The sequence below is a fragment of the Cynara cardunculus genome (assembly GCF_001531365.2).
Source record: "Cynara cardunculus var. scolymus isolate 2C chromosome LG 17, CcrdV1, whole genome shotgun sequence".
Lineage (NCBI taxonomy): Eukaryota > Viridiplantae > Streptophyta > Magnoliopsida > Asterales > Asteraceae > Cynara > Cynara cardunculus.
Window position 1 is genome coordinate 37,583,642 of NC_037544.1, and position 26,955 is coordinate 37,610,596.

Sequence of the window (26,955 nt, forward strand, 5' to 3'; positions counted from 1 at the left end):
TCGCAAGAGGAGGAGGGTAAATGGTAAATAAAAAGGAAAGAGAGACCCAAATAGTAATAGTATAATCCTAAAATGGCTGAATGATGTCTGATTTTGAGTCGCCTTGTATTGTATGTGTGTGGAGTGGACTCCCATAACACGCCGCTCGAGCTTGACCAGCAGACAGACAGACAGATAAATCTAGAGAGAGAAACTGTTAGAGCGAGAGACCAAGAAAACCCCACAAATCACATTGCTTTGCTGTGTGTACAATATACATACATACATACCCAACAAATATATATAAACATATACATACAAAATTCTTACCTCATTTCTGAGATAGAGAGACATATTCCAAAAAGTTCTCTTCTTTGCATCATCTTTCTGAAATAATCTTGGGTTTTCCCTTTCTTTATCTTCATCTTATTATTACCGATCTGAGTCACACCGAGTCGCTTGTGGTTTCTCTGACTCGTTCTCCTTTTTCTTGATGAGAAGGAGATCGATTGGGCTTACGACACATCCTTAATGGTATGTTTATTTTTGTTTTTTCTCAACTAGCTCCATGATTATTGCCCATTTTTGCTTGATTCTTTGTTTCTTTTCGAAGTCAAATCTATTCAACCAAGTGTCCACTTGTTTGAATCTTTGTTTTCCTTCATCGCCAGTTGTTGATGCTAGCAGGTTTCCTCTAAAATTAAGTTGGGGGATAATGTTTTTCTGTGATTATTTCGGTTTTCAAGAACAAATCTTACCATGTATATTTGTATTATCTATTTGCGTTATGAGAAGTAATCAATTTAATGCAATATGAATCGTTATTTATTTAGATAGTGTTTTCGAAACAAAATTGTATCTCAATTAGTTCAAATTTTGTACTGATTTGCTCAGATTCACGAACATATGCGAGTTAAAATTATTTGATGTTATCTGTAGGTGGCGTTTCTAGAGATTAGATTGAGGGGCTAATTTAGCAGAATCTCTGAGATACCAAACTAGCAAACTTGATAAATTTGCTATTAAGCCAGTCTAGGGTTTTTGTAGCTCAAGAACATTGCTAACTATTGATGTTCTGTTTTGGGATAAGTTTCATTGGCTAGCTAAGTGTGGACATAGGTTAATATGCTTTTGGAAAATGTAAACACTCTATTCGTATTGATTACCATTACCTTCCCAAATAATTAACATGCATGTCGTTTGCAAGGGTGGCATCTAATTTGGTTGGTGTACAAGAGTATAATAATGCTCCTTGTTCGTTATTGATTTGGTTGGTTTCTTCTCCTTGCTTCAATGAAGCATTCCAATCTTGAATTTGAGTGTTATGAAATGACAAATGGAGGCAAGCTTTGGAAACTGGTAGGGTTGCTCCTTTATGAATGGAACTCATGGGATACTAATTGTGGAAATGTCTTTACAAAATAAAAAGGGGGAAGTGTGGGTACAAAGATTACCCTCCCTAACTCTTGCAAAGCTGAGAGACTTAGTGAACTGGATCACCCTTTTAAGAAATCCTAAATACCAACATGAGTTACAAGCACTGATATTAGGATAATGCCATCATGGTCAATGGATGCAAAAGACTCTAAGACACAACATACACAAGGGTGGACTGTAATACCATTGAACTCCTTGACATAATACTATTCCTCCATCCCATCATGTTCTTCTTTTTTTAAATTTTGAGTGTCAATTGAGTTGCTTTTTTATTCAAAATGATTAATATGATTAATGTGTATAGCTCAAATAGGGACCAAGACTAGGTGTACCACCTTAAATTTCTAAAACCTCCCTATTTATCCTCTTTATGTGTCTGATAGAATGAAGTGCTTGTAGGTGGCACCAGTCAATATTACTGTAAATGATTCCTATGTAGCTCTATGTGACGATTAACATGTTTCATCACTTCGTCTATATAGCATATATAGCCCCAAAGGGCGGCTAACTTGGCAAAATGACTTGGGTAGCTTCACCATAGAATAGGAGACCCAAGTTTGATCCCCTTTAATGTTAATGCTGTCATCTCTTGTTCCGGGTCATGTCAATTTCCCATAAGGAAGAGCTTTGCCCCATTCAAGTGTATGTGGTGATGGACTTGGAACCCGTGGTAGTTGGCCAAAGCTCGGATACCACGGTTACCAATAAATGTCATATACATGTATAGAATTTGACAACTAGTGTACTATATGATTATATTATATTCAATTTCTAGAACCTTTCTTTTAATTTATTTTCGCCTCTAATGCAATAAAGTACTTGCAGGCGGCACCGGTTAATATTATTGTAGGTTCACATGTCTGGGTTGAAGATCCTTCTTTAGCATGGATTGATGGGGAAGTGACCCGAATTAATGGACAAGAGCTTCATGTACATGCGACAAATGGGAAGAAGGTGAGTGTTTAGTGGTAGAATATATTAGATGGTATATATCTATGTATCAGGTTAGCATTCCATTCTGCAGCAACTAGTAAATATTAGATAGTATATATCTATGTATCAGGTTAGCATTCCATCCTGCAGCAACTAGTAAAGTTACTCCTTTTGGACCAAATTGACTTGGTTTTGAATTGTGAGAACCACCCCTTTGCAAAACTGCAAGGAAATTGCTGCTTACAGGAACTTCCGTTCCTGACCCTGCCAAAGAGCTTCAGTGCGCCTGGTTTATCTTTAACTGGTCTATGATTCCATTCAAGATACCTATACTGTTTGTTCAAGACAGACTTACAAATATATTTCTTGATCAAATTTTCATTTACTAGCATATGCTATGACAATACTACATTAAGAACAGGTTTTTTTTTTCTTTTTTTTTTTTGTATATTAGTGAAACTTGAAGTTCATCATTTATTTCAACTTTTTGGAGATGAGAGGTTATATTGACGTACCTTCTAGACATGGTGGCCAGTTCCTACTGTTATTATGGAAAACCTTCTAAGATCCTTGTAATTGTTTTTGTATCTAATAAAAGAAGATAAAAAGAACTTGGGTACAAAACAAGTGCACCAATAATGAAGCGATAGGAAATTTGTCCAAGGGTAAAGACATCAGCATCACTGGAGAATAGCTTTAGTCCCGATAAAGAACATAAATAGAGCCTCACATATTGTTATCTCATATTGCCCAATTCTTTTAGCATGCCAGAATAAGCTAAATTCATAGTGAAAATAAGTAGTAATACCATAAGTTACATATTAGCATATGTCCTCAAAAGATTGTGATGTACACAAACTAATATGCAATTTTTATAATGCTATCTTCAATCATTCAATCGGGTTTTACATGATTACCTCCTAATAGTCAAACTCTCTGCTTGGAACTGAACCACCGATCAATCCAATGAATGGAAGTTCCTTGTCTAGATCTCTCTCTCATGAAAATGGCATGAGTTGGAAACAAAAGAGGGGCCAGTCAAGCTTTAAAAGGATAAGGTGAAGCAATAACTTTGGTTAGTTTATAGAAATAATCTTAACCCAGCATCTCAAAAAACATAAACGATAATCCTCGACATTTGTTTCTTAAGGACCAAGATTGCTGAGAATACAATTCAGATTACCATGGTATCTAAGCTCTCACTTCTTGTAGCCGTTTTTGATGTAACATATTTTTCTGGGCTGAATTGTTGTTTGAAATTTGATAGTTGATTGCTGATAATACAATCATATTACTTGCTAACTAACTCTTAAATCTTGTAACTGTTTTTGGTATAAGTGCTGTTCAGAGTAAAAGGATTCGAACCTTTGCATGCCGGTATTAAGAACCTTTGCATGCCGGTACTAAGAACCTATGCTTTACCAGATGGCGACTGATACTTCTTCAAACTTGATAGCTCTCAAAGAGGCTCATATTTATTATAGAATGATTGTTGACTTGCTTATTTCAGTTCTGCCTGTCTGCATCTGAGGTTAGGTTATTTGACTGCAGATTGTTACAAACGTCTCTAAAGTGTTCCCTAAGGATACTGAAGCTCCTCCCGGAGGTGTAGATGACATGACACGACTTTCATATTTGCATGAACCAGGAGTGTTACAAAATTTGGCAGCCAGATATGAACTTAATGAGATTTATGTGAGATGTCATTTCATCTTTCATAGAAGTTAAAAGTTATATTGGAAGACAGAACTAACGGATTGCTGATAATAAATTTCTTCTTATCCCTTTTGTAGACGTATACTGGAAATATTTTAATTGCTATAAATCCATTTCAAAGATTGCCTCATCTGTATGACACCCACATGATGGAACAATATAAAGGAGCAGGATTTGGAGAACTTAGTCCCCATGTTTTTGCCGTCGCAGATGTTGCATACAGGTATTATAAACATTACTATTTTGGGAGGGTTATCTTTTGGAGGATGTTTTCTTTTTGTAACTTAGTTTACTCTCGGTTCTTTTAGCTTTTTGGATCAGCTAATTTAGTTACGTTGTAAATAGGGCGATGATGAATGAAGGAAAAAGCAATTCAATCTTGGTCAGTGGAGAAAGTGGTGCCGGTAAAACTGAAACAACAAAGATGCTCATGAGATATCTTGCACATTTAGGTGGTCGATCTGGAGTGGAAGGACGGACAGTTGAACAGCAAGTCCTGGAAGTAAGACTGGATTTTACTTTGTTGTCACTGACATCTCAAGTCTAGTTCTGAAAATGTTATAAACAAATGTGTATTTTGCAGTCAAATCCAGTACTAGAAGCATTTGGCAACGCAAAAACTGTCAGGAACAACAACTCGAGGTACATGATTGCTCTGGAACCTCCAAATTTCTGAAAGTAATGCTTCTCTGTAACGTTGTTATACTTTTAATCTCTTCTCTAGAAACTGACTAACTATCACTATGTTGATAATGGCATGTCAACGTAGTCGTTTTGGTAAATTTGTTGAGATACAGTTTGATAAGAGTGGGAGGATATCTGGGGCAGCTATCAGGACTTACCTGCTTGAGAGGTCCCGTGTTTGCCAGATATCTGATCCTGAAAGAAATTATCATTGCTTTTATCTTCTTTGTGCTGCACCACCGGAGGTATATAAGCTCTTATTATTCTGGTTCTTTCAGTTTTACCTTGATTAATCTTGTATGGTAACTGTCAAATACTGGATACTTACTAGAGCATTTTCTCATTCATTTGCAGGACAGAGAGAAGTTTAAATTGGAAAGTCCACAGTCATACCATTACTTGAATCAGTCAAAATCTTATGAGCTTGAGGGTGTAAGTGATGCTCATGAGTATCTTGCTACCAGAAGGGCAATGGACATTGTTGGAATCAGTGAAGAAGAACAGGTCGGTGTTTTAAGAGGTTCTATATATCTTACTGTTATTTTTGGGTTTCTTACATTTGCAGAGATCCGTTCAGGATGCAATTTTTAGGGTTGTGGCTGCAATTCTTCATCTTGGTAATGTTGAGTTTGCAAAGGGAGAGGAGATTGACTCTTCGGTGCTTAAAGATGAGAAATCTCGGCATCATCTGAATGTGACGGCTGAGTTGCTTATGTAGGTTTAATTTTTGTCTTTTAAATATTCTGATTGATGTTTTTTTTGCAATGTTAAATTCGATAAACCATCATTTCCAAACAGGTGTGATGCTAAGAGCTTAGAGGACGCGCTGATCAAGCGTGTAATGGTGACACCGGAGGAAATAATCACAAGAACTCTTGATCCTGAAGCTGCATTGGGTAGTAGGGATGCTTTAGCTAAGACCGTCTACTCTCGCTTGTTTGACTGGTGAGAAAAACTAAGACCATTGTCGAAATATGTTGGCATAATACATGAATTTCTCATTTATCTTTTAAGAATCTAATTTATAGCTCCGTCATCTGCATTTTTTTAGGATTGTGGAGAAAATAAACAATTCCATTGGGCAGGATCCAAATTCAAAATCATTAATTGGTGTCCTTGATATATATGGGTTTGAGAGTTTTAAGCACAACAGGTAGTGTACTAGAATCCGTCCCGTTTAATGCATTAATTCGAATTCCATAATGCTGATGAAAGGTTTGCTTTAAACAGTTTTGAGCAGTTCTGCATCAACTTCACAAATGAAAAACTGCAACAGCATTTTAACCAGGTTAGGTTGAATTCGTGAATCATCTTTCAAACGAGTGAATTACCTAATACGAAATTTATGTGCTGACTTTTTGTCAAATTCTTCGCTGCAGCATGTGTTTAAAATGGAACAAGAAGAGTACACAAAGGAAGCAATAAATTGGAGCTATATAGAATTTGTTGACAACCAAGATGTTTTGGATCTTATTGAGAAGGTGTTGACTAATCTGTGAAATATTGTCGATCCATACTTCAATTTTTGTAATGGAAACTAATACAGTTGATTGCAGAAACCTGGAGGAATCATCTCGCTTCTGGATGAAGCCTGGTATGAGCCTATTCCAAATTTCTTATTATTTTCATTTATAAATCATAGGTTCTATATAGCATATAGGACTGCAGTGGCTATAAATGACTAAGGCTGTTTGGTTGGTTTTGCCATTAAGTCTGTGGATTAATCTGTCTGTATAGATTGGGAAATTTTTTGTTTCGGAGGGTTTTTCATAAATGGAAGGAACATTTGCATTTTAACTGGGAGGGGCAGTTTGGAAAAAAACTTGGCTTCCTGCATAAAGCTCTCCCTCGAAGCTTTCTGAGTAAACCACTTTCTATATCATTAAGCTACTACCAAACAGTTACGTGTAGCTGACCAAATAAGCTGCGAGTCCCATTAAGCTGCTAAGAAACAGGCCCTAAGTATACTCCATGTGTGTCTTTATATGTTCCTAGACCCCTCCGCATTTCTATTATGAGAAGATTTTATGTTTGTAAACTACTTGATGCAGCATGTTTCCGAAGTCTACTCATGAAACTTTTGCTCAGAAGCTGTACCAGACATTTCCAAAAAACAAACGCTTCATCAAACCGAAGCTTTCTCGCACTAGTTTTACAATAGCTCATTATGCAGGGGAGGTAAAGTTGTACTAATATGCTAATGTGTAAAATGTTTGCTTCCTTTCCTTGCTTTTTTGGCTGATCATTATGCAGGGAAGGTAAAGATGTACTGAAATGCATGCTTTCCCTATACTGCAGGTGAATTATTTGGCTGATCAGTTTCTAGACAAAAACAAGGATTATGTGGTGGCAGAACATCAAGATTTATTAACTGCCTCAAAATGCTCCTTTGTTGTTGGTTTATTTCCTCCACTTCCTGTAGAGTCATCCAAGTCTTCCAAATTTTCCTCCATTGGTTCGCGTTTTAAGGTATTAGTATTATTTCTGGCCTCCCATCTATCTTTATGTAAATGGAACACTTACATGATTACATCTGCCAAGTCAAATGTTGCAATTTTATGGGACAGAGAGAATAATATATATTCTATATTTAGTTATCAGTTTTGTCAACCATGATATATATTGATCTATATCCTGGTAATGTACATGGAGGTGATGATTTTTTCAGAACACCAGTTGGCAATTTTGCGTATTTTCAGCAATTTGATGTAAAAGAATTTAGAAATAAGAGAGAGAGAGAGAGAGAGAAGACAAGACCGAACTGAATGGCTTGAGAGAACTGCTGGGTATTTGTGCTAATCATATAAACGTCTAAATGGAACAACTTTTTGATTTGCTTGGTCATAGCATAATGAGATCTCCCTATTTAGATCCCCTAATTACAATTATACTCCCCCGTCCCAAAATAATATGTCCACAATAAAAAAAGCACACAATTTTAGGAATATGTAATTATTACACTTATTAATTAACTAAGGGATCCTTTTACCCTTGATAATAAGAAGAAATAACTAAGGGTAAAATGGGAAAGTAGACACTTATTCTGGGACAAACTAAAATAGATATGTGGAAACTTATATTGGGACGGAGGGAGTAGCAATGATTATAGTGCTCGCTTGTTACAAATATATTCAATATGAGACGTCTCAAGGGATTTAGTGAAAATGTCTGCCCTTTGGTCATTTGGAACCCATAGAGTGGGTAGCTATGCATCCTGATTCAATCTTTTGTCTGAAAAATGGCAAGTGATATGTATGTTTTCTTCTCTAATGAAAGACTGGATTTTGATGCAATATGTACTGCTGCTTGGTTATCGCAAGTTACAACTCAATCTCATTTGGCTGACTTCTCCAAACCTTGGTTCTTGAAGCAACTGTTTCAACCAGATTAATTCAAAATACTATGTTTCTGCACTAGATCTTGCAACAACTTAATCATCTAGAAATATTCTGATGAAAGATGAATTTGTCTATGAATTGCAGCTACAACTTCAATCTTTAATGGAAACCTTGAGTACAACAGAACCTCACTACATCAGATGTGTGAAGCCGAATAATGTTCTCAAGCCTGCTATTTTTGAGAACCTAAACATCATCCAGCAATTAAGATGTGGTGTAAGTATTTGGAAGACCCTGGATTTCTTATGTGCTCAAATTTTCAAGTAACCCGGAAGTAGTATCTAGGGTTCTGTTTCTCTGTATTTCTCAATTTCTACCTTGTAATATAGGGTGTTCTGGAGGCAATCAGGATCAGTTGTGCTGGTTATCCAACCAGGCGGACATTTGATGAGTTTCTTCTTCGTTTTGGTGTTCTTTATCCTGATGTTCTAGATGGAAAGTATGGTTCAAATTCTTTGTTTCTTATTGCCATGAATCCTCCTAATTCTTTCATTTCCTTTGTGTGTTGTTCTCCATTATAGTTTTCCAATAATGTCTTTTCATGTAGCTATGATGAGAAGGTTGCATGCCAGATGCTGTTAGATAAGATGGGGTTGAAAGGCTACCAGGTAAGCTTTCATCTTTATATTATTATTTTTATTATTCTACTCATGTTACAATGATCAATGGGCTATGAAGCATTTGTAAGATGTAAGCTTCCAGACACCAAGGTTACTGATTGTAACTACCTTTACAGATTGGTAAGACAAAAGTGTTCCTACGAGCTGGTCAAATGGCAGAACTAGATGCAAGGAGGGCGGAGGTTCTTGGAAATGCAGCTAAAATAATTCAAAGGCAAATGCGTACTTATATTGCACGCAAAGAGTATATCTTGATACGCAGAGCTGCTATCCAGTTGCAGGCTTGCTGGCGAGGTATTTCTAGCAATTCTTTGTAATATTAGCTTACTTTTATGACATTTATGTCACTGTTTGAATTTATTTTCCACACCTCTCTGTATTTCTCAACTCAGACTTGACCACTTTTTCCGTAAGTTTTATTAGAGTTCGACTCTTTTCTCTGTTGTTTGATCAGGTCTATCAGCTTGCAAGCAATTTGAGCAGTTGCGAAGAGAAGCAGCGGCAGTCAAGATTCAGAAGTACTTCCGGTGTTTTGTTGCTAGCAAATCCTATCTAACACTCAGGATGTCTGCAATCACACTTCAGACAGGTTTGAGAGCAATGACTGCTCGAGATGAATTCAGACACCGAAAGCAAACCAAAGCTGCAATTTCTATACAGGTTCCACAAACGCATTTACTTTGAGCACCTCGAATAAATTAATTCTGTTAGATGTATAGATTGTAAATCACTTTTGTGGTGGCGTGCAGGCTCACTACCGTTGCTACAGAGAATATTCTTACTACAAGAGTCTTCAGAAGGCTGCAATTGTTACTCAGTGTGGTTGGAGACGAAGAGTTGCTAGGAAAGAGCTTCGGGAGCTCAAAATGGTATCTCAAGCTTTAATGAGGACCTTATATGTTGCCTGGTATATAAATAATCTTTTAGAGTTGGTGACCAATTATTTGTAACTGTTCAGGCTGCAAGGGAGACGGGGGCGCTCAAAGAGGCAAAAGACAAACTAGAAAAGCGTGTCGAAGAACTTACATGGCGTTTGCAGTTGGAGAAGCGATTAAGGGTAATTTTACTTGACTGTCCTTGGCTTCAAAATTGAATGATTTTCTTATCACGGCTCTGATTAACTCTTCCACAGACCGAGTTAGAAGAGACAAAATCCCAAGAAACTGCAAAGTTGCAAGATGCTCTACGTTTGATGCAAATCCAAATTGATGAAGCAAATGCTAAAGTAATTAAAGAGCGTGAGGCAGCACAGAAAGCTATTGAGGAAGCTCCTCCAGTGGTTAAGGAGACCCCCGTCATAATTCAAGACACAGAAAAGGTCGACACCTTGACAGCTGAGGTAGAAAGTTTGAAGGTAGGCACTTTGAAAAAGTCTTGCTTCTCTGAACCAAGTGTTATTGGGGGAAATCTTTTTAAACATTTGTCATTGTTTTCTTCTTTGTATGTTAAGAAGACGGCGATGTTTCTTAGGAGAATGTCATGCTGACAAGTGTCAAAATTAGATGGAATAAATGACAATTGATTCAGTGGCAGTGGAATTGAATTAAACTGGGGTATGGTGGCTTACTTAATCTGTAACTTTGCGCAGGCTATGCTGCAAAATGTAAAACAGGAGGCAGAAGAGGCTAGAAAGTCTTTGATAGAAGCTGATGCTAGAAATGCTGATCTAATGAAAAAATTTGAAGAAGCTGAGAAAAGAGCAGATCAGCTTCAAGAATCTAGTCAAAGGTTTGTGGTAGAATAGTAAAAATTTGAAATCTTTGGTTGATCTTTTATGTTAGCGGCTTAGCGCATTCATAAAAAATGTTTGATTAATTATAGTACATGTGTATAATGCCCCATTCATACTGATTGGTTTGTGACTTTGTTATGATGAAGTGTTACAACTATCTTTTTTTGATCATGTAGGCTTGAAGAAAAGCTCTCCAATATGGAGTCCGAGAATCAAGTACTTCGCCAGCAAGCACTGACCATGTCACCTACCGGAAAGTCGATATCTGCACGGCCAAGAACAATGATTATTCAGGTACCTCATTAAAGGAATTTGAACTTTAGTTAGTCTTGTTGCTCGTGGATAGGCGTTTTATTAGTTTGTTTTGGTGAATCTACAGAGAACTCCAGAGAATGGGAACGTTCAGAATGGAGAATCAAGACATACACCTGTAAGAATACTTAATTTGCTTGGATAGACTCCATAAGATAGGTCAAGAATCTGAAATTGAGTATTGCTTATGCTATGTCATGTGGTTCAGGAGACGACACATGCTTTATCAAATTCGAGAGAGCCTGAATCTGAAGAGAAACCACAAAAATCCCTTAATGAGAAGCAACAAGTAAGTGACCATGAGCTTAATTTGTTGTTAAAATGTTTAAAATGATGGTTGTGTTCAGCCGATTGATACTCTTTTAATATTGAAAGTGTAAGGTCTTCTCATAATCTTTTCTAATTTGTTCACTGATGTTCCTCTTCAGGAGAACCAGGATCTACTTATCAAGTGTATCACACAAGATCTAGGATTCTCTAGTGGAAAACCAGTTGCTGCTTGTCTGATATACAAAAGCCTTCTCCATTGGAGGTCGTTTGAAGTTGAAAGAACCACCGTGTTTGACCGGATAATCCAAACCATTGCTTCAGCTATAGAGGTGACTACCGTAGATATTTCCTTGTTCATATTATTTATTTACGCTTCTTTTTTATGGATTATTTCAAGCAAGTCCCAAGAAGTCACAAGCTATAGGACTGATTTTGAACTTTGTGTGATGAAGGTCCAGGACAGTAACGATGTGTTAGGCTATTGGTTATGTAATACATCCACTTTGCTGACACTACTTCAACACACCCTTAAAGCAAGTGGAGCAGCTAGTATGACTCCTCAACGGAGGAGGTCATCGTCAGCCTCTCTTTTCGGAAGGATGTCTCAAGTATGACCATCATATATAGCATCACTTTTAGTGTGATTAACAATATTTCTTCGTTCTTAGTTTGTTTCTCCTTCAATACAGTATTAAGCCTTAATAATAATACTTCAGGGGTTACGAGCATCTCCTCAGAGTGCTGGGCTTTCTTTTCTTAATGGTCGAGTGCTTGGTAGACTTGATGATTTACGTCAAGTAGAGGCCAAATATCCAGCTTTGTTGTTCAAACAGCAACTTACTGCATTTCTTGAGAAGATATATGGGATGATACGAGATAATCTAAAGAAAGAGATCTCTCCACTGCTTGGATTATGCATTCAGGTAATTTAGCTTTGTGGTCTAAAATAACTTTTTTTTGTATGATTACGGGTATAAAGTATGCAGCCTACTTGATGCAGGCACCCAGGACATCTCGTGCAAGTTTAGTTAAAGGGCGGTCCCAAGCTAATGCTGTTGCTCAACAAGCATTGATTGCTCATTGGCAAAGCATTGTCAGAAGCCTAGATAATTACTTGAAGACGATGAAGGCAAACTACGTGAGTATTAAACCCTACAGCAGCATTACCGATTCTCCTTTATACTTGGAACATTTTTTTCATCTTCTGTTTTCTGGCTTTACAGGTTCCCCCATTTTTGGTGCGCAAAGTATTCACACAGATATTCTCATTTATCAATGTTCAGCTATTTAACAGGTAAATTGCATACTCTTTTTGTGAAAACAGTCGATTATCAATCATCAAATGCTCTAATCTATATCCTTGCTGACCTTTTTTTTTTATGGAAGTCTTCTGTTGCGACGCGAGTGCTGCTCATTCAGTAATGGAGAATATGTGAAGTCGGGGTTGGCTGAACTAGAGCAATGGTGTGTTTATGCAACTGAGGAAGTAAGCATTAGCCTGAATGGAACTTGGAAGTTTCTGAAGTTGTCTTAATCTTTTCTTCTAACATTTATCACTTTCCAGTATGCAGGCTCCGCTTGGGATGAGTTGAAGCATATTAGACAGGCAGTTGGATTCTTGGTTAGTTTTGCTTTCTTGGCCTCTTACGCTTTCCACAAACTATTTATATTGATCATATTTTCTCTTTGTTGCACTCGGTCAGGTTATCCATCAAAAGCCTAAGAAGACTTTGAATGAAATAACCAATGAACTTTGTCCTGTAAGTAGATGTAAAATTCAAAATTTCAAGTAACCAAATAACTTTTCTCTCTTTTGTTATGTTCAAGAGCTTATATGTACTATGTGCAGGTGCTTAGCATCCAGCAACTATACAGAATTAGCACGATGTATTGGGATGACAAGTACGGTACACACAGTGTTTCTTCAGATGTAAGTTACTTTAGACCACAAATTTGGTCCTGCATATCCCTGTTTTTCATTTTATATTCTTGGTTTTGAAACTTATCGTCATTCCAACATTCTTCTAAGGGTTTTTTTGTACTTAGGTCATTTCAAATATGAGAGTTATGATGACAGAGGACTCAAACAATTCTGTCAGCAGTTCATTTTTGTTAGATGACGACTCCAGGTAAATTCCAATTCCAATGGATACTGTATTGCAGAAAAGAATGGTTGAAACTTGTTATGTTGATTGTGGCTGATATTTGGATGTATTGCAGCATTCCGTTCTCTGTGGATGACATCTCCAAGTCTATGCCACAAATAGAGATAGGGGAAATCGAACCTCCACCATTGATTCGGGAAAACTCAGGTTTTGTATTTTTACATCAGCGGACGGAGTGATGGATGAAAGAAGCGCGATCCCTTTGATGTCATGGCTGCATACCTCAATGCAGAAACCTGTGAATACAGTCTTTTTTTTGGGTTCATTTGGGTGTGCTATACTGTTTTCTTGGTTATTTTCCCAGGCAGTTTGGGTTTTTATTAGTGTCTGGGTCCAGTTCCAATTTATTTTGCATCCTTTTTAAGCCTTTGGTTGGGTTGGAAAGGGTTTTTTTTTTTTAATTTTAATTCTTTAGATATGGCAAGATTGCCAAGTGTGATGGTTTGTATGGGAATGGGAGGGGTGGAAGTTAGTTATAGTTGCAAATTGTTAGGTTACAATTTGTGGTAGTGTCAAGAAAAGTGTATAGCAGCAAGTATTACTCTGTATATGACACCTTCCCTTCCCTTTATTTTATTTTATTTGATGATGGGTAAAAATGTATGTGTTGAATTCATTTTTTATTTATGAGACTCGACCCATTTCCTTGACAAGAAAGATGTGTTTGTGTTAAAAAAAAAAAGAACACAACTTTTCTTTATTATGTTGTTTATTAAATACATTCTTTATATTATAGCAACGATCAATCATTGTATTATCAAAGTTCTGTAATTGATCACATGGATAAATCTCTAAAATGGAAAATTTGTTGGAGTTGATTGTAATTTATTTTACTTTTGGTTTTATATTGTGTTTTTTGTTATGGATAGGTGTATAAATCAAAATGTTCCTAGACATGTTTGCTAGTAGCTTAATGAGATTCACAACTTATTCGGTTGTTGACTGATAGTGATTTAATGGTATAGAAAGTGATTTATTTGGTATGGGAAGCGAAATCAAATTTTCTTTTTCAAACCTACCCCTCCCAATTAAAAATATATTTCTTTCATCTATAAGAGAATCCTCTTAATCTACACAAAAATATTAATATATATAAACAAACCTTTATCCATATAAAAAATAATTGAAAAGTAAGGAATAGTTTGGTTTCATTGGTCATCTGATACCTACTACATGCATACATACATAACTTTATATGTTGTTCAAAATTCAAATTTCAGTTTGACGGCAAAGTGGGGCTCATAATTTGAAATTACAACTTGAAAATATGTCAATTGTTGCTAAAAGACCTTCCTTGTACAACTTACTTGTTTATTGACAAGTAAGTTGAATAAGTCATAGTTGTAGTTTTAAAGGTGTTCATAACTGAAACTACAAAAGATATCATTCATCGGATTGGTACATCTGAGTTGGACACTTCCATGCATTATTTAATTAATACATACAAGATTTCTAATGACAGGACATGAGAGGAGTTATGGTATATTTGTTGTCTTGTCTACCTACATCCAAACAATGAGGGCGTTTAGGAAGGTTTGTAAAATGACAAGGGGCCAATCTGTAATATACCAAATGATGAGGGGGCAGCCATTTCGGACATGTTTCAACTCTCAACAAAACGAAGGAAGGATTAAAGGAAGGGGGTCAACTCCAGAGACAGAGAGAGAGAGAGAGAGAGAGAGAGAGAGATCAGGCGATAGGATTAGCGTTACAGAGATTGGTAACTGTACCTGCAAGACATTCCATTTTCTTACTCACACACGCAATCCCAATCATCTTCAAAGGAATTACTCTAGGGTTTTTATCTCATCGGATTCATCAAGGCAAGTCTCTTAACCTCGCTTTTCTATTTCGATAACTATTACATACCCATCATGCTTAAATTTTTACTTGTCTGTTGGATATTATTACCCTTCAATCCAGTTTTGTTGAATTACAATTCCACAATCTTTTTTATGAACTCGGTTGCCTTTGTAGTTTTTGATTCTCTCTCATGAATTCGGTTTTCGAAATTTGAATTGGTCTTCTGTTAGTTGGATAGTTCAAATTTAAAGCTTCAAAAAGTTTCTTCAAGTGGATTGTTTTGAGTTTGCGGTTGGTAGGGTTTATAAATTTGGGGTTGTCGAAAAGGTTTATATTTACGTTCTCGCTATATTGTTTAGGCTGTCAAGACGATGTCAAGATACGAGATCAAGAAGACAAGTGGTCAGGATTCTCGGCATGGAGCATTTTTGAATGATATAAGTGACTTGAGTAAAGCTATGTATGAAGATAAAACACATTCCAGGGGGGTGAATTCTACAGCCAGTAGTCGATCAAAATCCATTGTAAGGCCTCAACTACCTGAAACCAAGTCAAAAGCCAAAGCGAATGAAGATCGATTTTTGAAGGACAAGAAATCCATTTGGAGTTGGAATACCTTGAAATCGTTTACTCATGTCCGCAACAAGAGATTCAACTGTTGTTTCTCTCTTCAAGTCCATTCAATTGAAGGGCTGCCTCCAAGTTTTGATGATCTTACACTATGTGTCAAGTGGAAGAGACGGGATGGTGAGTTGAGCACTCGTCCTGCTCCAGTTCTGCATGGTGTAGCTGAATTTGAGCAACTTTTGACAAACACTTGCTCGGTCTATGGTAGCAGGAGTGGGCCTCATCACTCGGCTAAGTATGAGGCAAAACACTTTTTGTTGTATGCATCCGTGTTCGGCGACCCTGAGCTTGACTTGGGAAAACATAGGGTTGACCTTACTAGATTACTCCCTCTTACATTGGAGGAGTTAGAGGATGAGAAAAGCTCAGGAAAGTGGACTACTACCTACAGGTTATCAGGCAAGGCCAAAGGTGCAAGTATAAATGTCAGCTTTGGGTATTCAGTAGTGGGCAATAGTCCGAGTGAACCTACTAGGCACAACAGTATCGGGATAGTGAAATCTCCCGGTAAGGCATCTGGTCAAAGTCAAATTCACCGACGTGAAAGTCTTCCTCTTATATCTAGTTCCCTGAGGCATTCTGTAGAAGATATAAAAGATCTTCATGAGGTTTTGCCAATATCAAAGCCAGAACTTTCTGAATCAGTGACTATACTGTATAAGAAATTCGAAGAAGAGAAATCAATTATATCTGTTGACTATGGAACCCAACGGGATGTTCAAGTTGTACCTTTTGAACCCTCTAATGCAGACTCAGAATCTCCTGGTCCTGATAGAAGTAATATTGTAAGTGAGTTTTCTGTCTTAGACCAGGGAATAGAATTTCCCATGGAAGAAGAGCTAAAAGCAGAACAGGATAAGAGGGATCGTGAAGAAGGAATTTTCAATGGTTTTGATTGTTCAGATAGGCCAAATCTGCACCCTGAATCTTTGCTGGAAAAAAAATCTGAAAGCCAAAAAGAAGAGTGCGTGGTAACTGAAAGCAATACCACGGAGCAACACTTTGATGACAAAGAGTCACTCCTGAAAGAATTGGAGTCGGCCTTGAACAGTGTGGCAGACATGGTGAAAGAAGATTCTGATTCTCAAGAAGAAACCGAATATCTGAAAGAACACGGGGGAGGGAAGGAAATTGACAGTGTCGTATGCAGCAGAGAAGCAGGTTTTGGATACGAAGAAAGTGAGAACTTGGACCAAGAAACATATATGGAGCTCAAAATCGGTTATAAAGAGAAAGGGAAGTCGCTCAAGTTGGATTATGCTACAGAGGCTGTGGCTGATGATTTCCTAAACATGCTTGGGATAGAGCACAGTCCCTTCAGCATGAGTTCTGAAAGCGAGTCTAACTCTCCACGGGAGCGTTTGCTAAGGAAATTTGAGAAGGATTCCCTGGCCAATGGTTCTTCCTTATTTAACTTTAATGTTGATGATGATGAAGCAGGGTTCGGTGATGACTCTCCATCTGCTTCATTGTGGGGCCCCATACCTGAAGAATTCAACACCTCATCGATGTTGCATGCTTCTGAAGATATGCTTAAGTCGGGAATCCAGGAAGCACAGAACAAGACAAAGGCATCCGTCTTGGAAGACTTGGAGACAGAAGCTTTGATGCGTGAGTGGGGTCTAAACGAGAAGGTTTTTCAGCGGTCCCCATCCAATACCGCGGGTGGATTGGGCAGTCCAGTTGGCCTCTCTCCTGAAGAACCACTTGAGCTTCCACCACTTGGAGAAGGCCTAGGGCCATTTGTTCAGACCAGTAATGGAGGGTTCTTGCGCTCTATGGACCCTGAGATTTTCAGGAATGCTAAAAGTGGAGGGAATTTGATTATGCAGGTTTCTAGTCCGGTTGTTTTACCTGCAGAAATGGGTTCTGGCATCATGGATGTATTACAATGTTTGGCTTCAGTTGGTATTGAAAAGCTTTCAATGCAGGCAAATAAGCTGATGCCTTTGGAAGATATATCTGGAAAGACCATGCAACAAATAGCTTGGGAAGCCACACCCACTTTGGAGGCACCAGAGAGGTATGCATTTTGTCTGCATCAATTCTTTCTTGTCTTTCCTATGATCTGGGATATTCATTAGATCGTTAGAATCTGGGATTGTACTTTCTAGTAAATGCTACTGCTTGGATTGTTAAAACCATGATTAAATCGGTCCTTCACATATGCTTTTCATAAAGTATCCTGACAATTCGGGAGTCCAATTACCATCTTAGGGGTTTCTTTGTTCAAATATCTCATACCAAAGCACCTAATCCAACATACCGACCATTTAGCATAGCTCTTAATTGTCAGAACTTTACATTCAGTTTATCAAACAATCTCTTGCAATGTTATGCAGGCAAGCTTCATTGCAGCAAGAGGCAGCAGTTGGACAAGTTGCACCAGATCACCCCAACATACAATCGTCTGGTCGCAGGTCAAGAAAATATGAAATGGGTGTGGCAGATCCAGAATATGCATCCCTGGAGGACCTTGCTCCGTTGGCAATGAACAAGATTGAAGCCCTCTCAATCGAGGGATTAAGAATACAGTCCGGCATGTCCGATAAGGATGCACCTTCAAACATCAGCCCCCAATCCATTGGTGAAATATCGGCTCTTGAGGGTAAACGAATCAATTTTAATGGGTCTTTGGGTTTGGAAGGAACTGGAGGACTGCAGTTAATGAATATTAAGAACAGCATCGATGGTGGCGGTGATGATGATATTGATGGAATAATGGGTTTATCTGTTACCCTTGATGAATGGATGAGATTGGATTCTGGTGAAATGGAGGATGGTGATGAAATGAGTGAAAGAACTTCAAGAATTCTTGCTGCCCATCATGCTAGTGATCTAATGCGTGCAAGAAGAGGTAAAGGCTCAAAGAAAGGCGGTCTCTTGGGGAACAATTTCACTGTGGCGTTAATGGTTCAGCTTCGTGACCCTTTAAGAAACTTTGAGCCTGTTGGCACTCCAATGCTTGCTCTTGTTCAAGTTGAGAGAGTCTTTGTCCCACCAAAACAGAAGATTCCCAGTTCTATTTATGCGTTATGGAAAAAACCCGAAGAAGAAGAAAAAGATGAGGTTCAAGAGGAGATGAAGGTGAAGGTTGAAGAAGAGAAGATTCCTGTTGAAGAAAGTGTTTCGGTTCCTCAGTTCAAGATTACAGAAGTTCATGTTGCAGGTGTGAAAACGGAGCCAAGTAAGAAGCAGATTTGGGGTTCTAACACGAAACAACAACAGGCTGGATCGCGATGGTTGGTTGCAAATGGAATGGGGAAGAAGAACGCTAAGCATCCACTTATGAAATCGAAAGCTGCTGGTGCTTCTGATAAATCTTCTTCTGGTAGTTTATGGAGCATCTCATCAAAGGGGAAGAAGGGATCAATGAAGGTAGATCCACCTGTAAGGAACCCAAATGTAATCCTACCCAATGAAACAGTCAAGTTACTTAGTGGAGTAGGGTTTGTATAGAGTGATGATGGTGAATCTCACTGGGTGAGTCAGTGGTCAGCACTTGGTTACAAATTTTATCAATTGCTTTGACCATTTCTATTGAACTAAGAGTTTGTTTGATCAGAAAGTGGATTCACAAAACCTCTCCAAATCCTCAAGTTGGTTTCCTCAAAGTGCTTGAGAAGTGGAAGGAATGCCTTTTGTTGTTTGCACATTTTAGTCCATAAATTAATGTTTGGATATTTAAAAAAAAAACGATTGTTAGAGGTGTGTGAGTCTTGTCAAAACTTCATTTGTGAGAAAAGCAGGTTTAGGTGTGTCAAAAATCGGAAACCCCTTTGGTGATATACAAATAATAAGTGGATATTTAGTTGGTTTGATCAAGCCATGTATGTATAAAGATGTTTATGTGGATTAATGTCTATATAGATTGGCACGGTTTTTGTTTACGAGTATTTTTTCATAGATGAAATGAGCATGGTTTTTATTGATGGAAAATGGTAGGTTTGGAAAAACTTGGTTTTATGTATAAAGTCACCCTTAAAGTTTGTTGAATAAGCCATATCATATATATATCATTAAAGCACTATCAAACAGTCTTATATAGTTAACCGAATAAGCTGTAAGTCTCATTAAACTGTTAACATACATATACCTATGGGTGATTTTCATATGTTCAAATTGAAGTTATATTACTTTCATTCTTTTCAGTTTGTAAAAGAAATTTTAGTTGTTGCACCAGTCTTGATATGCTCAATGTAGACACAACCATTTGTTATGATATGTATCTTGAATTGTCTATAAGAATTAATTTGTCCGAATAGATTAGGATTACTTCTTGTTTATTTTATATCTTGTCTGAAAAAACAGCTCGAATGACGATAATTACTTTCTTAACGATCCCATATACGAAAAACAAAACCAGAATAACATAAATAGTATAAAATTCAATGATTTCATCAAAGAGATGCAAATTAGTAGCAACATTAGGCAATTATAAGAAAATTGTTTGCAATTTTCATAAACATCCTCAAAGAAACACTTCACAATTTCATGGGATGGATGGAGAGAGTTAACTTTCAAATGTAAGGAGTTGAACATCAAAGGGATCTCAACTCTACATTAAGCTCCCAATGACTCAAATAAAGTAAAAAAACCAAAAAGAAAACATATTAATTAATCAAAGCAAGACTCTCCTCTCCTAGACAAGAAGAAAATACTCTACACATCTAGTCTCAAAATCATAACAATCCAGAAACTTAAAGCATCCCCAGAGCTACAGAAATGACCTCCAAGATGAGTAAAAATACACTTGCCTCAATTAATGCATCATGGTCGTGCTCTCTTGCTGCTACACGAAGGACATTTGTACTGCTTGATATGCTCTGCCTTTGCAGGAGTTATCTTTACGCACTTTCCATGGAACCATCTCTCACATATATCACAGCAAATCCAAAACTCATCTGACGCATAATTCTCTCCACAAGCCCCACACAAGGTATCCCCATGCTCTTCATCTTCCTCTTCCAATCCTTCCTCGTCACCCTTACCACCGTATTTGCCCTGGGATTCAGACCCTCGCTGGTTATATCCCCACAAAAAATTACACATCAACAAAAGGTAAACTACAAAAAGAAGTGAGATTTGATGTGATCAGAACATATTTCAGATAAGAAACGCTGTGGAAAATCTTATGCTTCAATGCAATTCTTCAAGGTGTGAGTTTGAAGGAAAGAGTGTTGATATCATTTTAAATGTTTATTAGAACACACAAGGCCGGGTGTTAAATATTAGCTTCTTATTATCAAAGACCATGCCTGCCCATTTGCAACGCTATCTGCAACAAGGATCACATAGCATTTATATATAATTTACTATAAAATCATGGCATCAGAAGAATAGGATCACAAGTGCAAAAAAGAGCATTTATGTTACGCGAGTGTACTGAAGAGAGTGTTATTTTGGTTGGTTTTCCATTAAGTCCTGTATGGATAAAGCTGTGTGTGTGGATTAATCTGTCTGTATAGATTGAGAAGTTTTTTGTTTGGGAGGGTTTTGTCATGGTGATTGAGAGTATTTTTTAATTGTGATGGGCAGCTTGGGGAAAAACTTGACTTTCTACATAAAGCTCCCCCTAGAAGCTTACTGAATAAGCCACTAGCAAATAGTCATGTATAGCTGACCAAATAAGCCGCGAGTCTCATTAAGCTGCTAATAAACAGGCCCTTGAATCTATTAAAAAAAGTAACAAGTGGTTTGATCAACTTGTGATGAAAGGAGAAGCACACAAAATCATGACTGCAAAGAACTAATATTATCCTTATATATATAAATGGAAGCTGCAAACCCGAATGTGGTCATGAATAAAGACATAACAATCAAGTTACTGAAGGCTTTGAAGAAAATATTCCAATAAATTACTTAGGACAACTTAAGATACAAGTAAAATTTCTTACCCCTTTGGTATTTGATTTGGATTTGTTGCTGCCATGGTTTCTAACCAATGACTTCTCCTTCGTCTGTTTCTTGGCATTTCCGCTCACAACCTCAAAGATTGTTGGGAGATCATTTATCATATTAAAGAGGCGTTTCCTGCATCCGGATGTGATTAATATTAACAAGGTTTATTTATAGAAAGAGTAATATGAGTTGTCCGATGTTCATTTCCCTATCACATGTTAATCAATCTTTTATAGTGAAAGGTATACTAAACATGAAAAGGGAAGAAAGATATATGGTGAATGCCATCTTACATACCACAAATTCAGGACTACTCTATTTAACACCCTAACAAGTTGAAGAAAAGAGATAAATTGATCCTCTAATGAGCTTCTCAACGTATGTCAAAACAACCATAAGCTGTTTTAAAGAACTTATATAATGTGCAATCTGCGATATATGACCTTTAGAAATGACAAAATTATCGACAACCAGTATGCTAGGTTTATGCATGATAAAAGATGTAAATGCAATCATCCAGAAGCCTTTTAGTTCAGAAAAGTTCAGACAAATAAATGCACAGGACAATTGCATTTTAGCAATTAGTTTTTATAACTAGAAAATAGATTAAATAGTACTGACACAGAATTAACAGGCAACAACCATAGAAGGATAACTACTAAACTACACCAACGAAAGCTAGTAGAAAGAAAAGGAAAACCTGTCTGCTTTGTCGAAACCAAATCTGGCACCAAAATAATACGCTACAGAAAGTAGCCATGCATCACTGTGGACAGCAACCAGAGCCAACCAATCATTTTCTTGCATCCCATCTCTGGCAAAGTTAATACCTAATGCAGGCTCAGGGAGCTCTGGAGGCACCTCCTCTGCAGGTAAGTTAACCTCCCATTGTTCGCTAGGGAATCCATATAAGCAAAGATTTTCCTTCTCTGAAAGATAAAGACATATAACTTGTCAAAAGATTATTAAGTAACAAAAAGCATCTATCAATGCACGTTATCAAAGGAAGTGACTGATAACACAAAAGTAGACCTTTAATAGCAGATCCATAAAGAATCCAAGTGCATGTAACATGTATATGTGTGAAACTGTTGAGATAGAAACAGACTATTAAGGGGCAAGCAGACCAACTGAGAATCCATGTGCATGTTACATGTATGTAAATGGAACAGCTATGGCCAATGGCGCAAAAGAATATGCATATATATATATAAGGTCAATCTCCCCCCAGCTTGGTGGTTGTCTGGTTGATAATGCAAAAGCTTGTCACAGATTACGGAGTAATTTATGCATGACTGCACCTTAAGTTATTGCAATCATTTAAGTTTACATATTAACTCAAAAGGCTGACATGTAATTGCAAAAAGCCCATAAATCTCTTGTGCATAAAAGGCTAAGCATATCAATCCCACATTACTAATTTCAGGCTTCTGGATTGCTTACAAGCCAAAAGAAGGGAACCCCTAAAGGGCTTTTTTTTTATTAACTTGGATATTCAACCCGCTATGCGAATTGACTAATCCCAGGGCTACCACCTGCTTTGTAGATAGCCCGGAGTCACCGCATTTGAACCTCCGTGGCCACAAGGGGATTTTTATTCCTCATTGGATTTGAACTTGGGACCTCCTGGTACTTTTGACCTTCGGAGCCACGCTCAAACCAATCAGGCACCACCCTTGTGGTTCCTAAATTGATGCTTCACATGGTCTTGACACTTGAAATATAAATGCACTTGTTACAAAAAAAAAAAAATCCAGCCTTCCCTTCTCCCATTCCACTCAAAAGATGTTATGAAATCATTACACATTAGGCAATAATAATAATATCTATCAAAAATCAAAATTAGAAAGATGTGTAGTGCTTGGTCTTGTGTCACCAGCAAAAAATATATGTACCGAAAGCTCTAATCCAATAACTTACATATATACTTGAATAGAGACAGTAGTTAACAAGAGGGACTCTACACGTTCCGAATTGCATAATTCATCCCCTTATCCATAGTTCCATACATACGACCCAAAGTCAAGCTTGAATCCAAAGAAGAAAATTCCAATCTATTAGTACATGTACTTGCATTGCATCGAGTTCACTTATTACAAAACAAATATGTAATATTTTCTGTAGCAGAATCTTGGAAAAGGTATTAGTGCAGAATAAATCAGGCATTATGCAAACTGAAAACTTCTTGGCCCATGCACAAAAGGATATAGATTCAACAGGGTGAATCAACCTGTAGAAAACCTACATAAAAAGTGCACTACAAATTTCTTTATTGATGATAAAAACACAAGAACATTCCAGTCCATAAAACAAGAGTAGCAGAAGAGAAATATATGCTTTTGCAACTGTTCTATGTCATCTTCGATCCACATCATTATCTGCTTGTTTAAAGAATTTTAGAATGGCGACATAAAACAAGTTCAAATGCTAAGAGCTCTGTAAATTATGCATTAGAAAGTCAGTTGTCAACCCAGACATTTCTTTACTGGAGATCCTAAGGGTCTGTTTGTTAGCAGCTTAATGAGCTTAATGGGACTCAGTTTAGTCGATCAGCTATGCATGACTGTTTGACAGTGGCTTAATGATATAGAAATTGGCTTCTTTAGTAAGCTTTTAGAGGGAGTTTTATGCAGAAAGCCAAGTTTTTTCCAAACCTGCCCCTCCCAATTAAAAAACAAGCTCTCCATCTACGAAAAGAACTCTCCCAAACAAAAACGTTCCCAATCTATTCAGACGGATTAATCCTAATGGACTCCACCCAATATATAGGCTACTGAAATCCAGAAATCAATGCATTATACATCTTATAAAATGCAGAAAAACTTGACATACACAGAATTGCACCGCGCATAAGGAACACAGTATCTAGTGCACACTAATATGATAACAGCAAGAACCAAAAGCCCAAACGCCATTAAAATTAACCGCACTTTGTTTTTACTTAAAATTGGATAATATAAAAATATCAAACACTCCAAATTATAAATAAATAAATGTATAACAAACAAAAAGGCCTACAAGAAACGTTTTTTCTACGCACACTTAATTGAATTCCTAGAATCCTGCAACACAAACACAAAGATATGCGACACACAATCATTGACGAGAATTAGAAAAAAGAAAACCTAATCATGAATGTTTAGTTCATAAAATTGTAAAACGCAAACTAAGAATGTTTTTTTCTGGATTAAGTTTGTAATTACGTTACACCCCAGCAACACAATAGGGCACATATAGAAAGAAAGAGGAACAGCAGAAAAGAAATCGAAACCCTAAGGAACCAACCAGGATCGCACTGCTGGAAAAAATCTTCAACATCTGGAAAAGAAAAAGAAAGTATGAGTAGAATGGAGAAGATGGCGAGTAATTAGAAATGAAAGACACAAGGTAGAAAACCCTAATTACTTGACGACAGAAGCAAAACACTAAATTATTTGCAATGGATAAATAAGAAGAGATACCGCACCGGTTGTAAGGGCTTTGATCATGCCACTACGACGACCTTTGTAATCCCTAAAGACTTCTTCGACGGTCCGAGGATTGTAGGCAGCGTCCATTCCGAACAGAAAAACACCTTCACTGCAAAAGAAAACTTTCAGAGAAGGATTTAAGCATGAGATTTTTAGGTATATAACGAGATTTTAATTAAAAAAAAAAACTCTATCAAATTCTCACTCACGACACGACTCGACTATAAATATAAATCCCTTTTTATATTTTTTTATATTATATAATCCATGAATTTAATTAAAAGGTCATTTACCTTCGTTTAAACATCCATTTTAACTTGAAAGAAAAAAAAGTAATTTAAAATAAAAATAAAAAAGTACTTTAAACATCCATTTTAAGTGTATCATTATCTGTATTATGAAATACTTTACCTCATCTAATGGAATCCTGACACGCATCTTTTGCTACCTCATTCATATCATGTATTATTATCCATCCTGACATACCTCCATGTACCTTTCTCTCATCTAAATCACGTTTCGCGACGTCTTTTCTAGATATATCAACACCTTGTGTTGTGTAGGTCCTTGCTACGCTCTCTATACATCTTCTTCATGAGGAGGTGCATTGACTCAATAGTTGACCTCTCTTGCATTATCATTTCCTGAAAACATGCTTGTTTTACTTTAACTTTCGTTTGAACGTCTTTGTTCCACCACCATGCCTCCTTTTGATCCGTAGTGTTCCCGGACGAAACTCCAAGTGCCTCCTTATTCGCTTTAATGGTATGGGCTACTCTACTTCACACCTACCCAACATCCTCTGGTTGCCCATTTCCTAACTTAAGGCCTCTAAACTCGCCCCTCAAAGACAATCTATACGGTTCGAACTACCAATGAGCCATTAGTCATGTGCCCCCACTCATAATTGCTCCTCCCACTTTCTAAGCCCCGAGTTCAACACCATTAGGTCAAGTGTGCTTACAAGATCAAAGAGATTACGGCCTCCTTTGTGGAAGAGTTTAAACGAGAACACCTTCATTTTACGAGAACACGACAACACTTTTTTACTACATGTGATATTCTATTCCATCACATATGATCAAATGTGATACTAAATCAGAGACACAGACGACTTTTGGCGCGATATAAGTTGCAGTCTAAGTCACCCTTACACCACTAAGCCCCCTTTCATGTATTTTCACATTTGATAAGCGTGTTCTTGATGTGATATTATAATCCATCACGTGTGATACTAAATCATAGACGTAGACGACCTTTGGCTCGACCTAAGTCACAGGGCACATCGTTTGTACACCACCAGGGTCCTCACGTATAATATCACATGTGATAAGGGGGTTCTCGTATAACGGAGGTATTCTTGTTTGAACTCTGCATATATATATAGGTGGAGGTTCAAACGAGAACCCTTGTGATTTACGARAATGCGAGAACAACCCAATAACCTCAAACTTTTTTAATTAATAAATTAACTTTTATTATATATAAATAATTTAATAAGGACAATAATGTAATTAAGTAATTTTTATAATTTTTATTTTATTTTAATTAACCATAATTATCTTTTCACGTTCCACGTTTTACTCTTTGGTAGTTATCTTCTTCTTCTTCTCGTTAACATATTTTCTTCATATCACACATCTATCACATAAGTATCACACTCATATCATATGATTATCACACCCATATTATATGATTACACCAAAATTTTAACTTGTCAACCAAAACGATAACTCAAGTGATGTATAACAGTGATTATCACACCCTTATCACATGATTATCACACCCAAATCACATGATGACACCAAAATTTTAACTTATCAACCAAAACGTTAACCCAAGTGATGTATAATGGTGATTATCACACCCCTATCACACTTATATCACATGATTATCACACCCCTATCA

At 37.1% G+C, this 26,955-nt stretch overlaps 3 protein-coding genes across 6 annotated transcripts; 2 read left to right on the plus strand and 1 right to left on the minus strand.

The window, feature by feature from the left end:
- The first annotated feature begins 162 nt into the window (after positions 1–162).
- LOC112500663 (myosin-17-like) lies at positions 163–13,903 on the plus strand. Its single transcript, XM_025104201.1, has 39 exons — positions 163–513; positions 2,242–2,370; positions 3,901–4,044; positions 4,143–4,288; positions 4,411–4,567; positions 4,649–4,707; positions 4,835–4,994; positions 5,104–5,253; positions 5,327–5,463; positions 5,548–5,694; positions 5,801–5,902; positions 5,980–6,037; positions 6,129–6,230; positions 6,306–6,343; positions 6,801–6,927; positions 7,048–7,218; positions 8,232–8,363; positions 8,477–8,586; positions 8,695–8,755; positions 8,884–9,061; positions 9,222–9,427; positions 9,517–9,636; positions 9,726–9,824; positions 9,900–10,121; positions 10,356–10,495; positions 10,676–10,793; positions 10,879–10,929; positions 11,020–11,100; positions 11,240–11,410; positions 11,534–11,689; positions 11,798–12,004; positions 12,082–12,219; positions 12,305–12,375; positions 12,468–12,567; positions 12,646–12,702; positions 12,785–12,841; positions 12,931–13,011; positions 13,128–13,210; positions 13,302–13,903. The coding sequence occupies exons 1-39, from the start codon at positions 511–513 to the stop codon at positions 13,423–13,425; spliced, it is 4,593 nt and encodes a 1,530-aa protein (XP_024959969.1). The 5' UTR covers positions 163–510; the 3' UTR covers positions 13,426–13,903.
- A 1,010-nt stretch (positions 13,904–14,913) lies between these two features.
- On the plus strand, positions 14,914–19,328 carry LOC112500664 (protein PLASTID MOVEMENT IMPAIRED 1-RELATED 1). Of its 2 annotated transcripts, XM_025104203.1 has the most exons (4): positions 14,914–15,069; positions 15,409–17,508; positions 17,608–17,699; positions 18,019–19,328. In XM_025104203.1, the coding sequence occupies exons 2-4, from the start codon at positions 15,421–15,423 to the stop codon at positions 19,133–19,135; spliced, it is 3,297 nt and encodes a 1,098-aa protein (XP_024959971.1). In that variant the 5' UTR covers positions 14,914–15,069; positions 15,409–15,420; the 3' UTR covers positions 19,136–19,328. The 2 variants fall into 2 exon arrangements, with proteins under 2 accessions (XP_024959971.1, XP_024959970.1); XM_025104202.1 differs by having other exon boundaries at positions 15,409–17,699.
- Positions 19,329–20,111: 783 nt separating this feature from the next.
- LOC112500285 (PHD finger protein ALFIN-LIKE 4-like) lies at positions 20,112–25,478 on the minus strand. 3 transcript variants are annotated; one of them, XM_025103729.1, is made up of 6 exons: positions 25,459–25,478; positions 25,044–25,156; positions 24,863–24,895; positions 22,278–22,506; positions 21,574–21,709; positions 20,112–20,680 (listed from the first exon to the last, which is right to left on the minus strand). In XM_025103729.1, exons 1-6 carry the CDS (start codon positions 25,461–25,463, stop codon positions 20,447–20,449), a joined length of 750 nt encoding a protein of 249 aa, XP_024959497.1. In that variant the 5' UTR covers positions 25,464–25,478; the 3' UTR covers positions 20,112–20,446. The 3 variants fall into 3 exon arrangements, with proteins under 3 accessions (XP_024959497.1, XP_024959496.1, XP_024959498.1); XM_025103728.1 differs by having other exon boundaries at positions 20,112–20,698; XM_025103730.1 differs by lacking the exon at positions 25,459–25,478 and having other exon boundaries at positions 25,044–25,223.
- Positions 25,479–26,955: the final 1,477 nt, after the last annotated feature.

Bases quoted from the DNA above. Each gene is read 5' to 3' on its own strand.
- LOC112500663 (XM_025104201.1), top strand. The intron at 6,344-6,800 runs GTATGAGCCTAT...TACTTGATGCAG, and splicing joins TCGCTTCTGGATGAAGCCTG to CATGTTTCCGAAGTCTACTC. The intron at 8,756-8,883 runs GTAAGCTTTCAT...CTACCTTTACAG, and splicing joins TGGGGTTGAAAGGCTACCAG to ATTGGTAAGACAAAAGTGTT.
- LOC112500285 (XM_025103728.1), bottom strand. The intron at 22,507-24,862 runs GTTGGTTCCTTA...TTTATCTTTCAG, and splicing joins TTTCCAGCAGTGCGATCCTG to AGAAGGAAAATCTTTGCTTA. The intron at 21,710-22,277 runs GTTTTCCTTTTC...ATCCGGATGCAG, and splicing joins GGTTTCGACAAAGCAGACAG to GAAACGCCTCTTTAATATGA.
- LOC112500664 (XM_025104202.1), top strand. From the start codon at position 15,421: ATGTCAAGATACGAGATCAAGAAGACAAGTGGTCAGGATTCTCGGCAT. The intron at 17,700-18,018 runs GTATGCATTTTG...AATGTTATGCAG, and splicing joins ACTTTGGAGGCACCAGAGAG to GCAAGCTTCATTGCAGCAAG.